A 24,384-nucleotide genomic window follows, 5' to 3' on the forward strand; every position below is an offset into this window, starting at 1 on the left:
ATTCCAGAGGCGGGAACAGCTTACGTAAATCCTCAAAAGTGGAAAGAGTTGGGCATATTTGGAAGACTGAAAGGCCCCCGCCTGCAGCACCCAGTGGGAAAGGGAAAAATAGCATGAGAGGATGTCAGAGTAGGAGGGGACGATCATGTTGCAGTTTGCAAGGGTGGGGCGCTTGTGTTCTGAGTGTGATGGGTATTAAGCAGGAGGTTGACAGGACCTGGTTTATATTATTCAAAGGTCCTTCTGACTACGTCATAGGCAATAGGTTTCATGGAGGAAATGGGGCAACCGTCAGGAGGCTATCGCATTAGCCAAGTCGAGACAGAATGGTGGCTTGGATTCAATCACTAATGGTGATCGTGGCTATGTTTTAAATGTATGTCAGCAGGACTGATTGTGGCCTGAGTCATTGTCTTTTTGCCAGTGCCTTTTACTGAATTGGGGAAACTGGGATAAAAGCAGGTTTGCAGGTACAGGGAACTAAAGGTTTCCATTACAGCCATGAGAAAGATGGCGGCGCTAATTAGACATGCAGGCGAAGATGTCACGTGGACATAGGTATTAACCTGGAAATCTAACAGAGATTACAGTTGAAGATACAGGGAGTCACAGCCTAAGTACTATATCTAAAGTCTCAGAACTAAATGAGGTCAGTGTATAGAGCAAAAATGCCCAAGACAATGTTCCAGGGTACTGCAATACTTAGAAGTTGAGCAGAGAAGAGCTAACAAGCACAACTAAGGAAGAGCAGGCCCAACCTTTTAGAAATTAAGAAATGCATTGAAAATGCATATTCCTTTCAGCATAAGAGGCTAAGGGGCAGACTTAGGGAGCTCTCCAAGGATTGAGGGGATCAATATCTTGGCCCATTGAAATGCCTTCAGAGCACACCCGTGTGCCACAGCATGGTGTGTTCTCAGATCTGACCCTGGGAATGAAAGGCAACCAACAACCAAACTAATTATTTAGTTCTTAGTAAATTCAGATTTGGGGGGTACAAAGTTTACAATAATATATTCTCTACAGAGTTCTACTTATGAAGCTTTTTAAAGACTCTTCCAAGTCTGCCGTGACTATCTAGTCTCACAACATCTGGAAATAGACATTTTTCAAAGTTCTTTATGGCAAGGGTGTGCATAGAAATTGTGCATTCCTTCAAGACCTGGAAGAATGCATAAAGACATGTTCTAGATATGTGTGTCAAATTAATGATCATTTTGATCGCCCCAAAATACAAAATAATATTGTAGCTATTTATAGAGAAACCCTTCAGAAAGAGAACTTTTTATGTTATGAAAATAAAGATTGCTAGAATTATTTATAGGCACATAAAAAATACCTCCCTTCAGGTTTGGTGTTAGCACATGACTGGAAAAGTATAAAATCTAGGTTTGAGTTTAGTGAATAATGCAAAATTTGACTTGATTCATCCTATATAATAAAAGGGTAATATGCAAATTGACTGAACAGTGGAACTACCAGAACACCTGAGGCCCCTCATCCCAACTGGCCCCACCCACAATGGGGGCCATTGGGGACCGGCTGGCTGGACCCCACCAGTGCACAATTTTGTGCACCAGCCCTCTAGTTTCTTATATTTAAAATTCAGTACCTTTTAAAAATTTCCCATTGCCCCTATGAACAGTTGAGTCAAACTCCTTGGATCACCATCCGTTAGTTCCCTCTGGGCAAGACCATTCAGTGATGTTTCCTCTCCCCTCCACATACACAGCACACACATGCACTCCTGCCCATCTTGGCAAAAGGTCTCCAGAGCCCACTTTCCATTCACATACGCCACCTCTGTCTTCTCCTCCCAGGCTCCAGTGGCTCTGACTCTCATGACAGTATCAGTATTGGCAGTCTTCACAGGTAGAGGCACTTCACTTCTCACATTCCAATTTCCGAGTAACAGTGAAGTGATTTCACTAGTCTGGCTGCTTCCTAGCCCCACTTCAAGCCCAACCCTATGAAAAACCTCTGAAGATAAGAAAAGCCAAGTCCTTTGCCACAGCTTTAATTCTTGGTAGCTTGGCTAACTAAAGCCATGGCCACTAACAAAAGGGTCCTAATTCCTTCTAATTCCCTAAATCTGAATATTATCATCTGCATCATCAGCATCAACAACAAAATCATCTTCTTACCAATGTATTACATTTTGACTGTCAATTTTACTATCTATAGAAAACCATGAAGATGAACTGCTCATTGACTACAATTCTTTCCTACTAAATAATACATGTATTTTTTCAACAATAAGCCAAATCTTCTTAGTTTGCAAACAAAATATCAATCAACTTCCCTCTTGGCTGAGATCCCCAATTACCTTTATTTTCCTTCTGCTCTGTCACGGAGATAAATGATTGTGCTTGCTTAGCTTAGTTGAGGACACAGTTTCCCATAGAGAATTTTACAGATGCCATTAGCCAGAAAAAGATTTTAAATGGGCTTACTGGGGCCATTAATTCTAAAACATTTACAGGAACTTTATGACTCTTAAACCCTTTTCCTTCCAAATTGTGGTAGAGACAGAGAAAGTGAAGAAAAGGCTTTGAAAGACCTGAGTCAACTTATGAAGGATCTAAGATGACTCTTTAGACTATAACTTCACTTGCTTAATCCCGCATAAAAATTAAATTAATATCCTGAATGTGCTGATATTGCTTTAAAGTATCTTGTCCCACTCCCACTAATATGCCTCTGTGAGCTGGTTTCTCCACTATGCATCTTATTAAAACAAAACATTATCCCTTATTAGTGACATTGTCATTAATCCAATCTATATTAGACACTTTAACAAGCAAGAAACAAGTTCAATGATCACATTAGAAACTTAATATGTTTACATAACTTAAATATTGGTATATATTTGTACCAATATTGTACATATTAAAAGCTTAAATATTGGTACATATGGTGTTTGTTCAAAACTGTGTTTAGGCATTTAATATGCAGAACTAGCTATTTCACTCTTTGTTGTCTTGTTTATACTTGCAATGAACAATGTGCAGTTTTTATTTTCTTTTTCCTATGTGTTGTTTGTTCTGATTATATTATTAAAATGTTATTCTTTGTCTGTTGAATTTAATAATAAAAATTTAGACTTGTAAAAAGAATAAGAGTTGAGTCAACATTCTCTGTCTTCTTCCTTTTTAAATTCTTTTAGCCTATTCATCACTCATTTTTACTTTCTTGGGTTAAATACTTCTGAGAAAAATCTATGTCTGCCATGTTCAAGAAAGAAAAAAACAAACACCAAAACTCATAATACAAAACCTCAAACTGTCCTAAGTGAGGCAACATGGAATTGTTGTGGCACCAAAGTCAACTGACAATTTCCAGGTTGGAAATCACTTTTTGGAAGCAGTGGGCTCCATGGAGATGAAATAGAGATTAGGGAGCTCTTAATGACTGCAGACCAGAGTGCGTGACGCAGGCTGAGTAACAGTGGAATACATTACAAGGCGGGGAGAAAGAGGTGACAATTTGACTATAAAAGTCCATCTTGCACAATATTGCCAAAATGGAAGGTGCAGTTTGCCATCCAAACAGCATTATATAAACCAAGCATGTATCAGCATTAGGAGATAGTCAATGTGAGAACGTGGAAGTCTGGCCCATATAAACACTGTGGGGCAAGAAACATCTCTGGGAGCTGTTAAAGGGTCCGAGGAGCACTTCCAGCTCCCCAGCAGAAGTGCAGGAGTTCCATTTAATATTCTTGCCTTGAAACAGCAAAGATCCGTCATGCCTGTTTTTAAATGCACATTTTTAATATTCTATATAATGCTACTCTTTAACAAACTCTTTACTCCCTGCCTCTCTGATGAAGCTTCCCGGGGTCTTTAAAGGGATTGTTAACCCAAGAATGGATCGCACTCTTTCTGCATGAGCAAGTCGAGAGACACTCCATTAAGCCTTCCAGTATTTAATAGAAAGAGTCATCTCACCTCTGAGGAGATGAGCCAGCTGCTCGGTGATGAGCTCGGGAGCCTCCTGGAGAATCTCTTTCACCACGAGGGAGGAGGAAGACTCGCCGAACCCAAGCCCAGCATCGCTCTGCTCAACTGGACTAATGACTTTGACAACAGCCGATTCTAAAGCTTTGTCCTCACTGGAAAGCAAATGGAGGAGAGGAAGAGAAAGAAATATGGCATGTTTTCTTACGTTGGGGAATTATTTAATCTCTTCTCCCACACAAATGACTTCCTCTCAGTAGCCAAAAATATAAGTAAGTGCATATGACTCAGAAGAACCTTATTCTATGTGTTTTCACATTTCATGGTAACTAATTATATTCCCCAAGATTCTTAGAGTGCCTTCACACCTTTGCACTCCTTTCTCACTTTGCTACTGGATAATAATAATAATAATAATAATAATAATAATTGCTAACATATGTTGAGCTCCCACTATGGGTCAGATACTGTTATAAATACTTTTGAAGTATTATCACATTTTATACTATAAAATGACCCTATTAAGTGAATTTTATTAAAATTTGCACTTTACAAATGGGGAGACAGAGGCATGAAGAGGTTAAGAAATTTGTCCAAGGTTAGAAAGCCTGTAAGTAGACTGGCTTGTATTTAGACTCTGATAATCTGGTTCCAAAGTTTGCACACCCAGTCACAGTGCTGGAGAAAAAATACTATGGGCTTATTTACTTCTGAAGAAAAATCTGGATAAAACTAACTTTATTCTCTCTTGTGCCAAAGCCAAATGAGTAGCAGTGAAGGAAATGAAGAGCTCTATTTTTGGAAAGCAATCTATTTCATAAACTATCTCAAAGCCAGAGTTCACAACTTCAGTCTCAAAACAAGCAAAATTTTTCAATTTTAATTGGTAACAAAACTCTTCCGAAGATTTCAACTGATACATATTTTTCATAGCTCAGTCCTTTGGTTTTTTTCAACTATTTTTTTAATATCTACTTGCATTTTTTGTCTGAAAGGTTAACATAAATTTAGTAAAGCATGTGTTCCTTCTGAATACCGATAAATGAAGTCAGTCAAATAACCTACCAATAACTCTCAGCCAGTTATCAATGACTGATAAATATTAGTCGAAAAAGAATTTTGTGCCGAAACCGGTTTGGCTCAGTGGATAGAGCATTGGCCTACGGACTGAAAGATCCCAGGTTTGATTCCGGTCAAGGGCATGTACCTGGGTTGCGGGCACATCCCCAGTAGGAGATGTGCAGGAGGTGGCTGATCGATGTTTCTCTCTCATCGATGTTTCTAACTCTCTATCTCTCTCCCTTCCTGTCTGTAAAAAATCAGTAAAATATATTTAATAAAAAAAAAGAATTTTGTGTTTCAAACACCATGGGAAATTATTCTAAAAACTATTTATAACTGCATACCTAACATTACAATATATTCATAACTAAATATGCTTTCTAAAAAAGGTTTAAAATTAGATATTGTACATGCTTTTATTTTATGTATACTAAAGTCAATATCCACTGGTTAATGTCATCAATAATTAGCAAACTGGCAAAGTATGCAAAAAAAATCCTAACATCTAAAACCACTCAGATGTTTAACTGTGATTCTTCATTCAGTAGCACTAGAGAGCTTATCAAAGGGCATCTTTGTGTTGGGTTGTAAGGTCCTTGAGTAATTTGTCTTACTACTCTTTATGCACCTTTAGATTCTTGTGCTAGTTAGCAATTCTTAAGTACTTATTGAAGGAGGAAGAAGACCCAAGTTTTCATCCAAACTCCTCTATTAACTGCATGTGGTACCTTGGGTAGGTCATTTGCAAAAATACGAAAAAGTTTTTGTCCATGAAATAGAGAGTTCAAATTACATGAACTTTAAAAAAAAATCTATCCTGCTCTTAGAGTATAATAATGCTATGAGTGATGAGCCAATGATCAAATGACTTTCATAGCCCATCTACATAAATTTCCATTTCACTACTGAGATTTCTTTCTTAAGAACCTTTCAGTTTTATTTAGTGTTTAATTTCTATTTTTATTACCCATCTTCAGCATCAATACCCACGAGGGGTTGTCTTGCTACAACAAGTGTTTGAAATGGTTTAAAATTATAATTTTGGTCAATTTTACAAGAACTTTCCACTCAAAGATGTCATATATTTGAAATACAAAAGTAAAAACAGAAAATTGGCGCAGTCCAGATTTTGCCATAAAAGAAGAAAAAAAAAATTTCCTTTCCTCTGAATGTCCTCTGCCTTTTACATTTCCCTGAACCACAAAAGTCGTGAACAAGGTGATACTTTGCCCAGAAGAGCCTTCCTGAAAAGACCAGACCTCCAGAGCCTCACCTCGCCAGCACGTTGCTGCCAATGAGTGTTATAGATAACTTTCCTTCATCATTCAGCTGATGCAGATTAATTTCATCTCGGAATATGTGGGATGATTCAGAGATGTTTAGCTCTTCCAGAATAAACCTTGTCTCAGTGAAGTAGCTGAACTCAGTCCTGGGTATGTTCAGCACCGGCAAACAGAGAACCCCGGGGGGACTGACCTACAGAGAAAGAAGTTCATATTCTGACAACAGCAGGAGGAAGGAATACATCTACATTCTCTCGAGCTGAGTTCCACCAGTAAAGGGTACAAAGGTCCTTTGGCCTCATTAAGCCATTTGACATTCATAACCAACTTTACCTGAACCCCATTAGCAGAGCTTTATCCATGGGTAAGAGGCCCTTAATGTTTTTCACTCTACATGAAACTTCTCATGCCTTATTTAAAATATTTTGTCTCACTTCAACCCCTCCATAAATTAAAAAAAAAATTGTATGCATTCTGCTCTTCAGGGGAAATAAATTCACACCTCTTTATGGAAAGAGCAGAAAATTAGGATGACTGAAATAGGGCAGGTGAGGACTGTGGTGATGCAGAAAGCCATGCATGTCCCATCTCTATGGGATGCCTGTCACTCAGCTCCAGCCCATTGTTTACCTACAAAAAATCCAGGCCCAGGATAGTTAAGTCCTTCGATTACTCAAGAAAAGTTGAAAATATATATTTTGAGGTGTTATCTGTGATGTTTAATTGTTACAACTAATTTTTTAAATAAAAATATTAAATAGGTCAATGAAAAACTCACTTATGAGCCAGATTTTGGCCTACAGACTAATTGTTGTGATTTCTGTTGGTTTCTTATTATTTTTTAAATCTTATATTAACAAACCTATTATTAAAATTGTGGTAATAGGGGGAATTAGAGAAGATGGGTAGGAGTTAGAGAATTTCAGATTCACAATAATAAATTTTTCTATAGGAATTTTAAAAAATACAGGGTTTTAAAAAAAATACTCTGAGTATATTGCAATAAACCCTAAATATCAATGAGAAATGTGGGGCTTGGTGACATTGAATTTTTGCATAAAGTAAATGACCTTTATTCTCACATCATCACCAACTCTGTCACAAGCATAGTCTTTACTTACTACACAGGTTTAACACCCTTACCATCCATCTCTCTTTCTTAGCTCTAAGACAACAGAGCATTTTGTCTATTTTGTTCAGTTATGTTTCCTGGTGCAAACAGCGGTCTGGCACAGAATAGACATTTAATAGGTATTTGTTGAGTGGAAAAAAATGAATCACCCACTCTATCTAATGTGAAGCACAAAACCACTCCAACAAAATAGTTTTTCTCCAACCTGTCAGGCTAATACTGAGTCACAACTGTATCATAATCATTAGTAATTTATCTATGGCAAGTTATTTTTCCTGATTAACTGGTAGAGTCATACCTAACTACTAACACTGAAACGTGAGTCAAGAGCATGCAGCCTGAGCCTATCCTGGCAGGACCTATTCTGAGTTTAGAGTCAGAAGAACTAGGATGTAGGCCCAGCCTCTGCTGTGTGGCTTTGAGAAAGCCAATTTCTTTTCTGAACCTTAGTTTTCCCCATCTCTATAATGGAGCTTACCTACCTGAGTGGAAAGTAGTTAATAGACTCTTACATGTGAAGCTGCAAATCGCTCTACTTAGCCTATGCATTACTACTCTGAGAGGGAATAGCCAGGTTCTCAGGAAAAATTAAGATGGAGATGCAGACCTCTGGTAGGGGGCTTGGTCCAATAAACTCAGAGCAAGGCACAAAAACATAACGAATCCCCAGTGTATGCCTTATTTGTCTCCATGCTCAGTGGCAAACCTTAGACAGGCCACACAATTCTTTATATTCGTCTATTTGTTTTATCTATCACAACTACTTTTCCCACTCCTTTTGTTGGATGTCATTATCTCATTCAAGACATTATAGTTATTGTTGATGGTATAACCAGTATATGACTTCCTTAACAATCCATGCCACTATCAGTCTAAAAGTCAGTCTGGTTCAGTCAATTCTATGTTCTTGAGACAGGCATTTTTTTCTAGGAACAAAAAATTCAGTTAATAAGATCAGTGTTTAATATGCATGCCTTGTCACAGGCACACTTATCTCCTCATACCAATTAATCTCCCTTGTAAGGTTCAACAAATTTTAAGATAAAAAAATTTTTTGAAGATAAATTTGCTATAAAGCTCATATGTAGAGATCAGGGTACCTGACCCAGCATTTTGGTCAGCTGATGCCCTAAAGCCGTTCTTGCCACTACAGCTCATTCTGGAAGACTGGGTTTCATGTGAATTAAATCACTTAGATTGGCTATGCATAACCTAAGAGTCAAGGATCCAAATAAAATGGGAATAAAAAGCTAATGTACTCCATAAAATTAAAAATTGTGTGAAATTGGAAATAGCACCAAAATACTCATAATGTACCTTTTTCGGCTTTGAGATAATGCATTACCGTAGGCTAATGAATTTTATGGAATGGAAAATTTAAAACAACTTATGGAAAGGCCTTTTTCACCTTTAGAGGCATATTATAGACTTTACAGAGTACAAAGATTTTCACTCAGGGGAGATTATCACTAACTGAGAATGACCTGTTGTACACAGTCAGGGCTAAAAGGCAACAACAATATAGATGTAACATGTAATATCTCTGTTACTGAAAATTTCAGCCAATGAGCTCTGTACTTCATGTAGTGTTCATGCAGGTTATTCTGCACATATTTTCTACTCCCAAGGGAAAGACTATCCAAAAGGGATGATAAAGGAAAACAAGACATCCTGACTCTTACTTTTGTTAGTTCTCTGAAATTTTATACAACCAACCAACTATTATAAAACATTTTTTCTTTTCAATTTGAAAACATTGATCATATTGAAATAATGTTGCATGAATAGAATCAGTAAGAAATAACCATAACAATGCCTAACATATAGTAGGTGATCAATAAATAGTTATTGATTAATGGATCATAATGCATTATTCTCTGCAACAATAAACCAGAACATGAAAACTTTAATAGGTTTCTTATATTCCCAGAAAATGTGTGTTCTTAAAATTTACATCACAATTCAAATTAAAAAGCATAATTTTCTTTTCCCTCACCTTGTCTAGAAAGTAGGCATATGTGAAGGCAGAAATGAGAGAATCCAAGTCACACGATTTATGTCCAATAACCACATGGACCTTCTCCAAGCGCTTGCTTCGATTCTGAAACAAATTCAAAAAGAACATCACAATTTAACATGCAACAGATCAATATAAACAGGACATTTTCCCATCTTTTTTTTAAAAGTATGGCCTTAGCTACACTCATACATGATTGCAGAAAATCATAAATTTATCATGAAGGTTTGACACCAAGACATAAAATTGCACAACATGGTTAACATTCGGAAGTGCTCGTTCAAATTTTAGTAAATTGTCAGGAACAGACCATTGTTGGTTCACAACCTTGGGAGCTTCCCCAGATAAAATCTGAAACTGGCCCTCATACACAGAGAGCAAAGAGAGACCAAAGAAAGAGGCAGGCCATTCCAGCTTGTAGGTGGCAGTTTAATGAGCGAGGGAACTTACAAAGCTTGTCATGAGTGGCCACAAGACAAGTAGATCTCTGCACCCTCCTGCCAGAATATTAGACGTTTATATAGAGGCTCCCACATGGGTTCAGTCATGTAGGGTCTCAACAAGAACATTACTATCTCAAGACTGCACCCTTGTAAAAGGTTCCCACTGTGGGAATGGTGGGCAGAACATACATTGTGGGGCAGGAGAGGGCATGAGAGGGCTCTAATTGCCTGGGTCTGACTCACAGGTCAACCAGTAGTTATGTCCTACCTTCTCCAACAAAAAATGTGGTTTTATTGATTATTCACAATCTAGCTCATATGAACTATAACTCTGAGTCATAATCTTTTAGTAAAAGATTACTGTATTTTGGTCTAAAGAACAATTCCATAGTATTTCATATCATTTTCTTATATAAAATGTTCTTCTTAATTTGACAACGTGCCTTTTTTTTCATACATCCCTGGCATGCAACACAAACTTTGGTAGGAATTTACTTTTTTTATGCCACAGTTGGAGGATAGGATATGTTCTCTCTGCATTATACTCTATAATTTAGCAAATAAAAGTTGTAGCACTTTTCCTTCCCGTCTCCAGAGAAAGGAATATGATTAGTATCATTCCCCTAAAAATACAAATCAGTTGCTGTTAAAAAATGTATATAATCCCCTCTCTGGAAAAGAAGATATATGCTTATCTTTCCTAGTTAACTTCATAGTTACTTAATGTTCCTTTATAGAGGGCTGACCTCCTTTTGAATAGCTAGGTTTGAAATGCCAAAGAACTAACCACTTCTGGAAAGTGTCACAACAAAACTGTCCAATAATGATAATTATAACCTAACTTGACATCTTTATAGAATGACAGAGATGACACATATGTATATTTCCCTCACTTTCATCTTTTGTTTTAACTTCTGTTTTAGGACTGACTAGAAAGCTAACTCAATTGTAATACTGCTCAAAGAGATTGCATAAAAAATTACCCTGCTCAGCACTATTGCAATAAAAAAGACTTACTTATTCCCTTATCTACAGAACAAAGATAAAGTGTTCTTTAGTAATTTACCAGGTATTTTACAAATGAATCTATAAATCTGTTAGTATTGGTATGGAACTATTGGTGTCAGAGTTGGAACAAGTTATTAAACAATCAGGTTAGCCCAAGGAACATAATAAAGTAAATCTTGAAGGAAGCTGAGTCACAGAGTCTACCAATATAGAGAATGACAGCAGGATCAATATTACAGATGAGTCATGCAATATGTAATATTGCTCAATTACAATAATCACATTTAAAAATATATTGAAGTATTCATCTTTAGTAAAACAACATGATTTAAAAGTATGATATAAACTCTCTGAAGATAATTACAACTCTCTCCCCCATCTCCATCAGCTCTAGCTCCCATATTTTCCTCTCCCAACTTCCTTCCCTTAATCTCACAGATTTACAGCTGGCTCATTTGGCTGAGTACCCTTTGAGGATTCTGTTCTAGGCCCAGTTCTTACTCCCAAAGCTGGGCTGCTTCCCCTGTGCAAGACTATCAGATATTCTAAAGACATCCAAAGAAATTCAGGTAAATGGAATTACACTCCATTACAATACAAACAAATGCATTAGGAAATCATATTACTGTAGAACGCTGTTCTTCCGAGAAGCTCGAAGGTCTGAGTAGACATTACCTCATTTCTCCTCCCAGATCTTGTAAGGCAGATTAACAACACTTTGCATAGGTCAATGGAGTCTGTGATGTGGCCAAGATTGTTCCCAGAACTCGTGACCCAGTTCAGTGAGCCCTGTCTCTGCCCTGCACCAACCACTCTATAATGCCATAACAACTTCAGAGTCTACAAAATGAATGAGCATGGGGGTGGAAGAAAGAAGAAGATGTTAAATATGCATTCTGAATACAGCAAAGCTTCAGACATTTATTCTACCAAGATTATGTCGAAGCTGACTTATCTGCTTTCTAATCTAGGTTCGATAATTCGTAGGCACAGCTCTGTGTTCAACACTCTACTTGCATAAAAGAAGACATGCGGGGGGGGGGCGCAGATAAGAAGACTTATGTATCAATTCATTTCCAAGTACAAACCAATTACTACTCAGAAAAAGAAATGAGCTAAATAGAACTAAAAACACAGAGCATCTTGGACCAATACTCAGGAATCTTCTAAGATTATGATTTATTTGTCCTTCATTGAAAGAGAAATAAAGTACATATCATCTTGTAGGCCAGGCTATAGAAGATCCTGGTGCAAAACTAGGAGTGTTCTTTTTGGTGCCACATGCCTGTCTTTTCATGCTTTCTCCTTTCTCCTCTGACTTCCCTTCTTCCCACACCTCAAGTTCCCTCACAGTTATGGCATCTTCTCCTGCCATTCGCTCATGTCTGCCATCTGCAGCAAATTTCCAGGCTCCAACTCTCTCTTCCCTCACCACCCTCCTACATCAAAATTACCATCCTGGTGCCCATGCTATCAGGGGTCTATCTGCTTCACCACTAACAGTTCCAATGGAGAGACCACGCCAATGAGTACCCCTGGGTTAATGAGTTACTTACCAAGGTAACCTACTTCCATTCTAAGGAGCCCTTCCCGGGATTACACCACAATCCCAAAATATGACCAGAAATTTCACGTGAGCTGGGAATGTTGGACCAGACAGAAGGGACATCACAACTAGAAAGTACCTTTGGTGCCTGCCAATAAGCCTTAAAAGTGATAGGCTCGACCTCAAAAAGTCTCAGATGTCCTACCAAAAACCACTGATAATATATAATTAGAGGGTGGGACAAGGTAGAGATAACAGTGACCAGGCTCAGACTGACTCCTGCCTGCTTGTAGGAATAGACCATGACATTAGTTGTGTAGACTCACCCAATAGGTAAGTTCAAGGAATGTGCAAGATTTGGCTCTTCAACCTGGGGATCAAGAACCAGAGAATACCGACCCACTTTCAAGCTTCCCCCCACAAACGACCTTGGCAGTATGAACAGAACAAGCACAGGGGTCGAGGCAGAAAAGTCTGGGGACTGATTTCAAGTGTCCGGGGAAGGGAACAGGGGGTCCTTGCAATGCTGGGTCTACTCTGTGGCGATGGCCCCACCTGCAGATGCAGTAAAACTGGTCAACAGAACTCAGAGGAGATTCCTGACCACAATGACACTCTGCACCTCTCGCAGCAGGTCTGGGGGGCCCTCCACAGACTCACAGATGTTCACTCTTAATATCTATGTCCCTTGATACAGCTCATATTAGGGTCTGGGTTATTCACAAACAGACAAATTGTGTCCAAGGAAACATGACATATGACAAGTTTATCAATTCAATGAATTATTGCCATTCACCTAATAAAAAGCAGTTTGTGTCAGACACAGTAATAAGTCCTAGGGAGATAGTAGTGAACCAAACAGACAAAAATCCCAGCCCATATGACACTTGTATTTAGTGCAAGGAGATTATGAACCAAATAATTAGATAATGATAACTGGAGGAGAATGGGTGTGCTGAGATGAGGTACATTTGAGAAGGTGACAGCAAAATAAAAGCCTGAAGTGAACTGAGACCTGATACCTCAGGCAAAGGGAATAGCAAGTGCAAAGGCCCTGAGGTGACAATATGCCAGCATGTTCAACAAATAACTACTGCCCAGTGTATATATTTCCTTAACGTGACCCTGTAAACTCTTAGCCAGGAGTAAATAGATCTGGAAAGTAAACACTCATTCCCTAGACCAGTGGTTGGCAAACTGCGGCCCCTTGAGTGTAGCTCTTCCACAAAATACCACGTGCGGGCGCACATGTACAGTGCGATTGAAACTTCGTGGCCACACTCAAGGGGCCAAAGAGCCGCATGTGGCTCGCGAGCCGCAGTTTGCCGACCACTGCCCTAGACTCAGGCACACCAAGAACCAAGGAGGACTCATTGCTAATGCCTAAAAACAGCGCTGTGCAAGACCAAAACAATGGAATGCTGGTAATGGGTTGAAATAGATACTACTATACTGCTTTGTCATCTACATTTCCAAATAGATGGACAGAATCTTTTCATAATCAATGTATAAAAGAAAATATATTGAACATGCCAGTATTCCCAATCATAACTTTAATATGCTTTCAAAATGTAATTCTATACATCACTAAAATGAGACTTCTTAATGAAGTTTACTCTTATCTCTTTTTAAAAGCCAGCACAATGCCTAAGCATTCGGATTCAATGGCCCATTAAGGGAAACTGCACTTCTCAGGCAAAAGCACTTTCAAACACACCCACAGAAAACAGAATTGATTAGAATGAGGGCTTCCAGAAGGCTGCTGAAAGCTTAGGCTTTTTGAAAGCTTTTTCATAACTCCACCCTCGAGAAATAAAGCTCCTCCCACCTATAACTTTCCACATCTAAAATCCCACAATAAACCTTCAGTCAACAAGTCCTTGCAATACAGCTATACATGATCTCTTCATACCTATCTTCCCTAAATCCTTTTCTTAAAACCTTACAAAAATTTTTTCAAAAATAACTTATTGAAAATTATTTTGTATTAAAAACATTGTAGACAAAACTCACAGAAGTTGGCCAATCTCTTTCCTCACATATTGAATCAGGACACATTTCTTAGTCCCTACCCTTAACCAGCAAATGAAGAAGCGAGAGAAAAGAAAGTCTCTTGAATTTATTGGATGGTATCTCCAATCAGCTCAGGCATAGAAAAGAGTTGGCAGTTGAGCTATTGCTTCTTTGACAACTTAGTAACTCCAAGTCAACAAAGGGACTCCCTTCCTGGAGGTTGGCTGTGGGGGGTACAGAAAACAGCCCACTTCTTACCCAGGAGACCCCATGCACCTGTGGCTGCCATGATTCTAAGAAGACTCAGAGGTCTGGCAGGAGGAAACTAACATGTGGTCATGCCCCTGCAAGTCCTGACTCCTCCAGGAAAGCCAGGTGGGAGGGGATGCCTAAGGAGCCACAGTGCAATGAGCATCGAGGACTAAGGGAGCTGTGGAGATGCCCAGAGCGACCTGGTCCTCCAAAGGCAAGGACCAAAGCCCTTTGACCAGCTCTGCCAGATATGGATAAAGTCACATCCTTTGTTCATTTGGTAAACAAACGAGGCGCCTCTTGATAGTGACTTTGGGTTTAAAATGATTTCTAGAATTGAACTCCTGAAATTCTCATAATCTTATTATTACCTAGAGGAAGGTTGGGACCCTGAGAGAGAGAATGCTGGAGGAAATAACATGGCATCAACCAAAAGTTTTAAAAACAACAACAACAACAAAGAAGGAAATGCTTATTACTCAGTACAAGGTCTCTAGGATACAGGGGTTTCCCCACCAATTGGAACCTTTGTATTTCATTCTTTATTTTTCTTTATTTCTCTGGTAAGAAAATAAATACATGCCATTAGAATAAGTCAGACACAACAACATTAAGAAAACAATGACAACTACTTTGTTAGCATATGGTTGATTATTTCACATTTATATTTATGCACATATATTAACACACATACTTCACAAAAATTGGCTGCTTCTATTCCTGCTCTTTAGAAAGTTCCTTTTATTTTCACTTAACAAATCACTATGGATCTTTTTCCATGACCCAAACTACTTCATTCTATGTGGCTTAATGGTAACTATTATATGGATACATGTCTGTGTATTGGAGGGTGGGAGCTGGGAGTTGTGGACAGGGTGGGGGGTGGGGGTATCCTATATAATAAAGACCTAATATGCAAGTGGCCATCACGCCCTCATATCATCATGCCATAACAGCTCAGACACTCAACACTGGGGAGAGAGGAATTGGTACCAGCTAGGCACAAATGAGCTCACGAGGAATGGGGATCAGCCAGGCTGTGGCCCGGGAGAGGGACAAGCTGCCTGCCCTGCAGTCCCGGACACCAGCGGCTGGGGCTGTGGCCCAGGACAGGGACAAGCCACCCACCCCATGGTTCCGGGTGCCAGCGGCTTCACCTGCATCTGTGGCCCAGGAGAGGGACAAGCCGCCTGCCCCACGGTCCCGGGCATCCACCAAGGGGTCCCAGATTGGAGAGGGTGCAGGCCGGGCTGAGGGGTCCCCCACATCCCCCCATGCACGAATTTTGTGCACTGGGCCTCTAGTGTGTATATAAAATTTCTGGAATCAGCATAGGTGCCTTGTTCCTTCTTGTTTTCCAAGTCTCCATGATACTGACAAATAGGAAACTCTAGCCCACTGGCCACCTAATTCAGTTCTATTCTAATGGTTAATTATTAAACAATCATAAGTGACCTGGAGGCTACTTTGAGAGCTGTAAAAGCAGAAACATTTACCAGAATCTACAAATTCAGGACATAGACATTTTATATTTAATTTTCCCATAAATGTCTTAATTTAGTTGGTGATGTAATAGATGACTATAAACCATCAAATTAGGAAAAGGCAAAAGCTTTCAATAAGGCTCAAATGATTTTATGGTAGTTTAATTGTCTCACTGATTATAAAAGTAAACCTACTCAATTCAGGTAAGTATATATTGCCTATAACCTCTTCCTTCACTGCCCTCCCAACCAACCCCAACAATATTCCCCCTCAGCCTTCTCTTTGCCATGCTGCAGAATGCCCTTTTTTAAGATTTCTCATTTGGGAAAAATGGGGGATGGGAGTCAGTATGAAGAAAGTCAATATATACCTCAGATCATGTGCACCTATATCATTTTCTGTATCGTCAAATGCAAGAAACCATCATGGGTAGGTGATGAGGAACCAAAAGATGAAACCCAAGTGTTGCCTGAGGCGCTTCTTGCTTCCCAACCTGGGTCCCCAGTTCCCTTGAGGTCAGGCTTCTTTCCTTTTTTTTTTTTTTAAATATATTTTATTGATTTTTTACAGAGAGGAAGGGAGAGGGATAGAGAGCTAGAAACATCGATGAGAGAGAAACATCGATCAGCTGCCTCCTGCACATCCCCCACCGGGGATGTGCCCGCAACCCAGGTACATGCCCTTGACCGGAATCGAACCTGGGACCTTTCAGTCCGCAGGCCGACGCTCTATCCACTGAGCCAAACCGGTTTCGGCAAGGTCAGGCTTCTTTCAACTGGAGTATTGGACACTGACTCGACCACCCTTTTGCCTTTTCAGCTGAATCTGTTCTTCTACAACCCATTTGCTGCCCATCTTGAAAGCAGAGTGTTTTCAAAAGGAGTGACCTCATACTAGTATCTGGTTGCTCTACACCTTCTGGATCATAATAATGATTTGGGCCAAAACTGTTCTTTTAGTTACAGCACTTACTTTGTTTTTAAGGTTCTCTTTCTAACATTACCCTCAAATTACAACTTTTGGGGAGCAGCACCATTATTTTCCCTCCACAGCTTCAAATATAAAGGGTGGTCCTCCCAAATCCGTAGCTTTCCGGAAAGGCCCTATAGGAACTGTTCTTCATAGATTCCTAAGATATGCTCATATTCCAGCCATTCCACTGTTGGGGGAAATGAGTCCATACATTTATTACCAACTGCGTAGGGCTTTTCAATCTCCCATTCAAATACTTCTTCCTTCTAGCTTATGCACATGTCCCATCCCAGAAGTTTGTCCTTCATGGTTTTATAGGTCTTTATAATCTCTCAAACTTTCCCTTTTCAAACTTGAGCTTTAGTCTTTTTTGTCTGGCTTTATATGGATGCAAACCCAGGTCCACAAGGCTTTCTGCTGCCTCTTCTAAACTTCCACAGTCTGTGCCTCTTTATTGTGCTTGCTATGGACTGAATTGTGCACCACCAAAATTCATGTCAAAGCCCTAACCCCCAATGTGATAGTATTTGGAAATGGGATCTTTGGCAAATAATTAAATTTAGATGAAGGCATGAGGGTGGGGCCCTCAAGACACGGTTAGTGTTCTTATAAGAAGACATGCTGGACAGCTTGCACTCTTTCTCTCTTTCCCTCCCTCTTTCTGCCAGTGAGATCACATCACATGGAGAAGGAGGCTGTCCATAAGCCAAGAAGAGAGCTCTCACCAGAACCCCACTACGCCGGCACCCTAATCTTGGACTTCCAGACTCCTGAACTATGAGAAATAAATTTCTGTTGTTTAAACCACTTAGTCTATGCTATTTTGTTATGGCAGCTCAAGCTAAGATAGATCTCCAGCCCAGCCAGGTGGCTCAGTGGTTGAGTTTCAACCTATGAACCAGGAGGTCACAGTCAGATTCCAGTCAGGGCACATGCCTGGATTTGGGTTCGATTCCCAGTAGGGGATGTACCTAATGCAACTTGTTCAATAAGTTGATATATATATACGGTGTCCCAAAATTCACGCAAGATTTGAATTTTGCATGAGCATTAACAACAACAACAAAAAAAATAAAAGCCTAATTTTACTCAGTTTATTGAATCAGATTCTAATATCTGTTGCCCTTTGATTTCAATCCCTTCAATTTGATAAACATTACCAAGTACCAATTATGTCCCAGGAGCAGGGACAATGAAGACCAATGAAGACCACGGCTTTGCGTATGTGCCAGCAAAGCCATGGAGGCCATTTACCCGATGTGCTACTCCATACATAACCCTATACTGTATACTTTATGAATCAATAAAAAGTTTACAATTTTAATTATAAACCTGTGTTTTCTATCAAAATTCCTTCTTGCTTGAATTTTGGGAAAATTATATATATATATATATATATATATATATATATATATATATATATATATATATATATATAGTGTGTGTTTTTAAATGTAGAACTCCAGGTTGTAGTCATTCCAAAATTTAAAACCACTAGGAGATACCTCAACTTTATGGAAAGCTTCAAAGAGCTTCTTTTACTAAATGATTGATGTCAAAGGCAATAAAAGAGTTTTAAAAACCAAATGAGAAAGGACATCTCTGATACACAGAAACCTACATCTAAGGTTTACTAGTATACATTAATTATTTTATAAAATAATGTATTTTCATCATAAAACATTTGGAAAATGTAGAAACTCATAAAAAAAAACACCTCAAGACCCAAAGTTAATCATTATGAATATTTAATATATTCCTTCCAACTTTTTTCTATACTTTTATGTGTTCTCTTTTGTAATACTGTTATTATTATACACTAGAGGCCTGGTACACAAAATTCATGCACTCAGGGGGGAGGTGGTCCCTCAGCCCAGCCTGCACCCTCCTGCAGTCCTGGAGCTCTTGGGGGATGTCCGACTGATGGCTTAGGCCCACTCCCTATGGGCTTCTGGCTGAGCAGCACTCCCCCTGTGGGACCACACTGACCACCAGGGGGCAGCTCCTGCATTGAGCATCTGTCCCCTGGTAGTCAGTGCGCGTCATAGTGACCAGTCATTCCGCCGTTCAGTCGATTTGCATATTAGCCTTTTATTATATAGGATAATATTTTGTAACCTCTTTTTTTAACAACATTCTAAGTGTTCTTCCAAAATTCTAAAATATAAATGTTGTGATGGCCAGGGGTGATATATGTTTGCTTTTGTAACCCCAGCTGCCAGGCTATTGCTTTGCACAGAGTAAGTGCTCAATAAATATTGAAAAAATAAATTAATAATTATGACATTTAATAGATATAATATTCTTTAACACATTGCATGCGGAAAACGTATTTATACGTTTTACGTTGCAAAAAATTAGCAAAAATGGCCCGCGCCACCTGTTAGCACACGATAAAAACTACCCGCAAACAATGTGTTAATATGGATATTAAAATTTATTTAGTCAATATCTTATTATTGCAGATATAATTTATTCCAACTTTTTAATTAAATAAGACCACAGTAAATATTTGGAATATAATTTTTGTGCCCAGCCCTAGTTATTTCTTCAGTATTAACTCCTGGATTTTACATTTCTGGGTCAAAGAATGTACATATTTTGATGCTCACCAGAAGGGTTGTAGAAAGTTACATTTTTACCCACAGAAATACCTGATTTTCAAACCTTCAACTGTGTTTAAGCATTATCATTTTGATCAGTAAAATAATATTTTAATTTAATTTAGATTTGTTATGATAATGAGTGCTGTAGGCCATTTTCTTCATATGAACATATTATTTTTTGTAAATTTTTCTCTTCATATCTTTTTGGTTTTTTGTCCTAATCTCCTTGATAAATAAACTATTAAAATGTGATTAACATTTTCAACTCTGGTAACAGTAGGTATTACTTTGTTCTTTGGCCATGGGCATCTATGGAACAACTTGTTCAATAAGTTGCATTAGATATGCAATAAGCATGCACTATTTAAGATGACATCATTTCAAGTACTGGAGAGCAATAGAACATTCTGTGCCATTTTCTCCTCAATCTGCTTACTCTACTTTCTGAAAATATTGCGATAGTACTCATCAGACTCTGCTGGAGGACAGCCGTGGAAAACAGCTCTGGTCTAGCTCTTGACTGGAATGCACTTACTCCTCTGTTTTGTAATTAGCTTCATGTAAAAATGATAATGCACCTTAAAATTAAATGTACAGTGTTAAATGTGTCATTATGGAATGTCTTTAAAAGCAGTGAAATTTGGTAAGACAACAGCACCAAAAAGAATGATTAAAGAGAAACAATAGAGTGGGAGATAATATTTGCCTAATATTTTCACCAACTTGCCATTAAAAGGGCAATATTCCTAACACATGAAAAATTCCTAGATACTGATTAAAAAAACAATGAAATGATTGGTAAAGGATGTGAGCAGGCAATTAAAAGGAGAAGAAATGAATATATGAAAAGAAACACAACCTCATTAGTAGTCATGGAAATGGAAATTAGACCAAAAATAAAATGTCATTTTTTTTGCCTATCAGATTGGCAAAAAATTAAGAGTATTAACATCCACTACTGTAGGTAGCAGTAAGGGATACTACAACCAATGTGGGGATAATTTGACAGTATCCATTAAAACGCGGGATGTTCACACTTTCTGATCCGACTTTTTAATTCCACTTTTAGCAATTTATTCTATAGAAATAAAATCACAATAAGTATGGATATATCTAAATTTCTTATTATTTAAAATTCATTGTTAATCTCATAGATACAGAGAACAAACTAATAGTTGCTAGATGGGAGAGGGGTTGCAGACTGGGTGAAAAAGATGAAAAAATTAAGAAGTACAAATTGGCATTTACAAAATATAGCATAGGAAATACAGTCAATAATATTGTAATAACTATGTAAGGTGTCAGGTGAGTACTAGACTTATGGGGGATCCCTTTGTAAGTTATATAAGTGTCTAACCACTATGCTGTATACCTGAAACTAATATCATATTGAATGCCAACTGTAATTTTAAAATTTTTTTAATTAAAAAAGAAATTAAATTTAAAAATAAAATAAATGCATTGTTAAATATGGATAAGTAATAAAATCCCAAAGAATGTTTATTGAAGTGGTATTTCTAGTGGAGAAAAAAAAACAAAAAAACGACCTCAATGTACAACAATCAAGGATCGTTGAATAAATTATGGAATATCCATAACATAGAAGCAAAGCTGCTAATACCAAACAAATGAGTTAGATCAGTATCTAATGACCTGGAAAAACATACTTCGGTATTTTTCCCACAGTGTCACGTGGCTGCTTCTTCCTTCCTGGATCCTGCCTCTCAGAATAAAAGCATGTTATGGTTTCCACCTGGGTGACAGTAACACTTTGCTGACTGAACTAGGATCACCACTATTGTAATGCACACTGCTGAGCCCCACTCCTGGTATTCAGATTCCTAGTCTGCAGGGGAGTCTGAGAATCATGTGGCTGTTTTGGGAACCATGGCCTTAAAGAGGACTCATGATTAGCTCCCAAGGGCCATCTGGCTTCTGTCAACTACAGAATACATCTGCATTTTGTTCTTGAAAGGGACTGCTTCAGTTCCTCTGGATCAAGTACAACTTCAGAGAGAATTACTGGTGTTATATTTTTCAGATTTACTTAACTTTTGAGCTAGAAGACGCCTTACGATTCACCCTGTTGAAACCTAGCAATGGTTTCCAAAGTGAGGTAGTAGACCTGAGTAAGGGAAGAACACACACAAACTCCTACTTATCTCCTCCTTTTAAGTTTGCTGAGGTTTTCTGATATGTTTTATGATATAAGCTAATAAAAATCTTTTCAGTACATTTTCTTAAGATGTATTTATTTCTGAATTCAGAGATAAATAAGCAAAGAAGCTTACAGGAAAGAAAGAGAGGGGGGAAAAAGAAAGGAAAAGAGGGGCAGAAAAGGAAGAGAGAAGGAAGGGGAAGGAAGAGGGAACGAGGAGGGAGGATAAAAGGGAGGGGAGGTCTTTTTCATGGAGTTTTATGAAAATCCCAGGCCCTTGAATCAACACCCTTGGTAACTACTCAGAGCATGTCTTTGGTTTCTACCTGGAGAAGTAAATCAGCACTTAGAATTATGCCTGGTAAAAGCATTTAACTAAATATCTGTTGAAAGAATGGACCAAAGTAGTAAATGAACCCAAATTCTGAGTTCATGAGCAGCTAAAGTCTAGATTGCAAATAGAATTGCAAACCGGGAAAATGACCTGCCTGCCACCTCGCGTGTCTTTCTCCTCCCTTATCTCCTACTACATTCTCTCCCACAAACCCTCACACACACACCACACCCTCTTGGGCGTTCTTTCTTATCTTTGTCTTACGGGAAAGGGGTGGAGGGGAACAGCAGTGCGCACGATACCATCAGCACACAGCAAAGAAATAACAAACCGTCTCAGACCACCCAAAGCCACCCATTGCACCCTGATGCATGATTCAAACAAAATCTTCGGTGATGCAATCAAACAGGGAAAACGTTCTCAGTGGAACTAGAATTTAGGGCTAACTCAGCGATACTTCCAGGGACTGTCAGGTTGACTTCATATCAGAAAAATTACTGGAGGAAAATAAAGGGCGGGGAGCCTTCACTTTGCTTTACTTTTGTGGTTTTGCTTCTTTCCCCTCTTCCTGTTTGCAGCCTAATGTTACTCCTATGTTCTTGTGTGCGTGTGTCTGAACGTTTATCCTGGCTGCAGTAAGTCAAGAGCAATTTATGAAAGGTGGAGAAATAGCCCCAAAGTGTGATGTTAATCTGACTTGAGCTGAATAAATTTAGCTTGATTCACTAAAGCACTCAGACTTGCTTCCCCGTTTTTCACTTTCCCCATCTATGGAAAGAAGAAATGCATTCTGAACAGAGGTGGGTAGAGATGGGGGTTTCTTTATAAACAGTTTCTTATCAGTAAATCATGGGGAAACTGAGGATGACTCTCTGTACCTATATGACATGCACTAAATGTTTCTGTAAAACTTTTATAGTAACTTCTATAAAGAACTGGGAGTAAAAGATCTAAAGGAATAAAAGATATAATGGCCTTTGGAATGTTTCGATTTACCTGTCTTTGTCTATCCTTCTTAACACATTTTCAAGGCCTTCTACTAAGAACATAGAACCTTCTGAAAAACAAGGTGTTCATCTTTGTGCAGACACGTGCTGGTGGGTTGCTTAGATGTCTACATAACACTCTCAAGGTCTGGTCCAATTTATTGTGTCTATCAATACAAACAACCTCTTGAATGAGATATATCTAGGAATAAAGAGGAAGAGATATTGCTATTAACACTTACATAGGATTTTATTTTTTTAAAATAGTTCAGTCACCCTCTTTACCCAGTAGCTGCACTGTGGATTGATATGGGCCAAAGGAACCCTATAAGATGAAAGCCCACCCATACGGGTCATGTACACACTCCCCGCTTGAGTCTCTCACAGCAGCATCTCTGGGACAAAGAACTTCTGCCCAGGGGTGGACAATACCCCACCCACCACGCTTCAAAATATAATATCATTTAAGAGAGAAAAAGAACAAGACTAGAAAGCTGGGCTTGCATTACTACTTCTCAAATTTCTCTGAAGATAAACATTTTAATAATACACTTAATTTTTTTCTTGCTATTTTTCTGTTCTTTCAAGTTATTGTAAGTTGTAGGAATTTACTTTTTTAATTTAAACATATGTATTTTTATTGGAAAATCTGTGATTCATAAATGTTTTAATTTTCCTTTAATCGGTCTTTATGGACAAGGAAAAAAAAAGTCTCCTGCCACTCTATACTAAGCTCCGGGAACTTCCCAATGTGAGCCTTGTCTCGGATCAGGTCCTCTGAACCTGTGGCCTTCCAAAGCACAGGTTGCTCCCGATGCTGTAATTATTTCTTCTCGCTCAGATTGGAAGGGCCGGGGCTAATTAGTCAGGTTTTCTCCTCCCAGGAACGAGCCCAGATGCGCTCGGAAGACTTTTCCCAGAAGCGTTCGCTTTTCTGCAGTCAGCTTTTTGTTGTCATAAGGAAGATCTATTGCTTTAATACTCACGCGTGTGAATGTCAGTATTTGGAGCGGACGTCAGGTAGGTGACACCACACACCTGGCATGTCTGAAACCCGCTCAGACATGACAGTAATGAACAGATAAGCGGCTGGAAGCTGGAGAAGGTGCGTTTCCAGCAAGGCGCACT

The 24,384-nt window shown here is 38.7% G+C and overlaps 1 protein-coding gene across 12 annotated transcripts in view; it reads right to left on the minus strand.

Moving 5' to 3' along the window:
- The window catches only part of PRUNE2 (prune homolog 2), a 208,397-nt gene that overhangs the window by 153,841 nt on the left and 30,172 nt on the right, over positions 1 to 24,384 (minus strand). For 11 of the 12 annotated variants that reach the window (XM_023752392.1, XM_023752391.1, XM_014454127.2 and 8 more), the window contains exons 2-4: positions 9,433 to 9,537; positions 6,295 to 6,497; positions 3,951 to 4,114 (exon numbers count right to left, since the gene is read on the minus strand). In XM_023752392.1, coding sequence (XP_023608160.1) covers positions 3,951 to 4,114; positions 6,295 to 6,497; positions 9,433 to 9,537 — 472 coding nt within the window. Of the gene's footprint in view, positions 1 to 3,950; positions 4,115 to 6,294; positions 6,498 to 9,432; positions 9,538 to 24,384 lie in introns of those variants that run through there. The other variant, XM_023752395.1, reaches the window with a different exon arrangement.

Source organism: Myotis lucifugus, unplaced genomic scaffold (genome assembly GCF_000147115.1).
Source record: "Myotis lucifugus unplaced genomic scaffold, Myoluc2.0 scaffold_31, whole genome shotgun sequence".
NCBI classification, from domain to species: Eukaryota; Metazoa; Chordata; class Mammalia; order Chiroptera; family Vespertilionidae; genus Myotis; species Myotis lucifugus.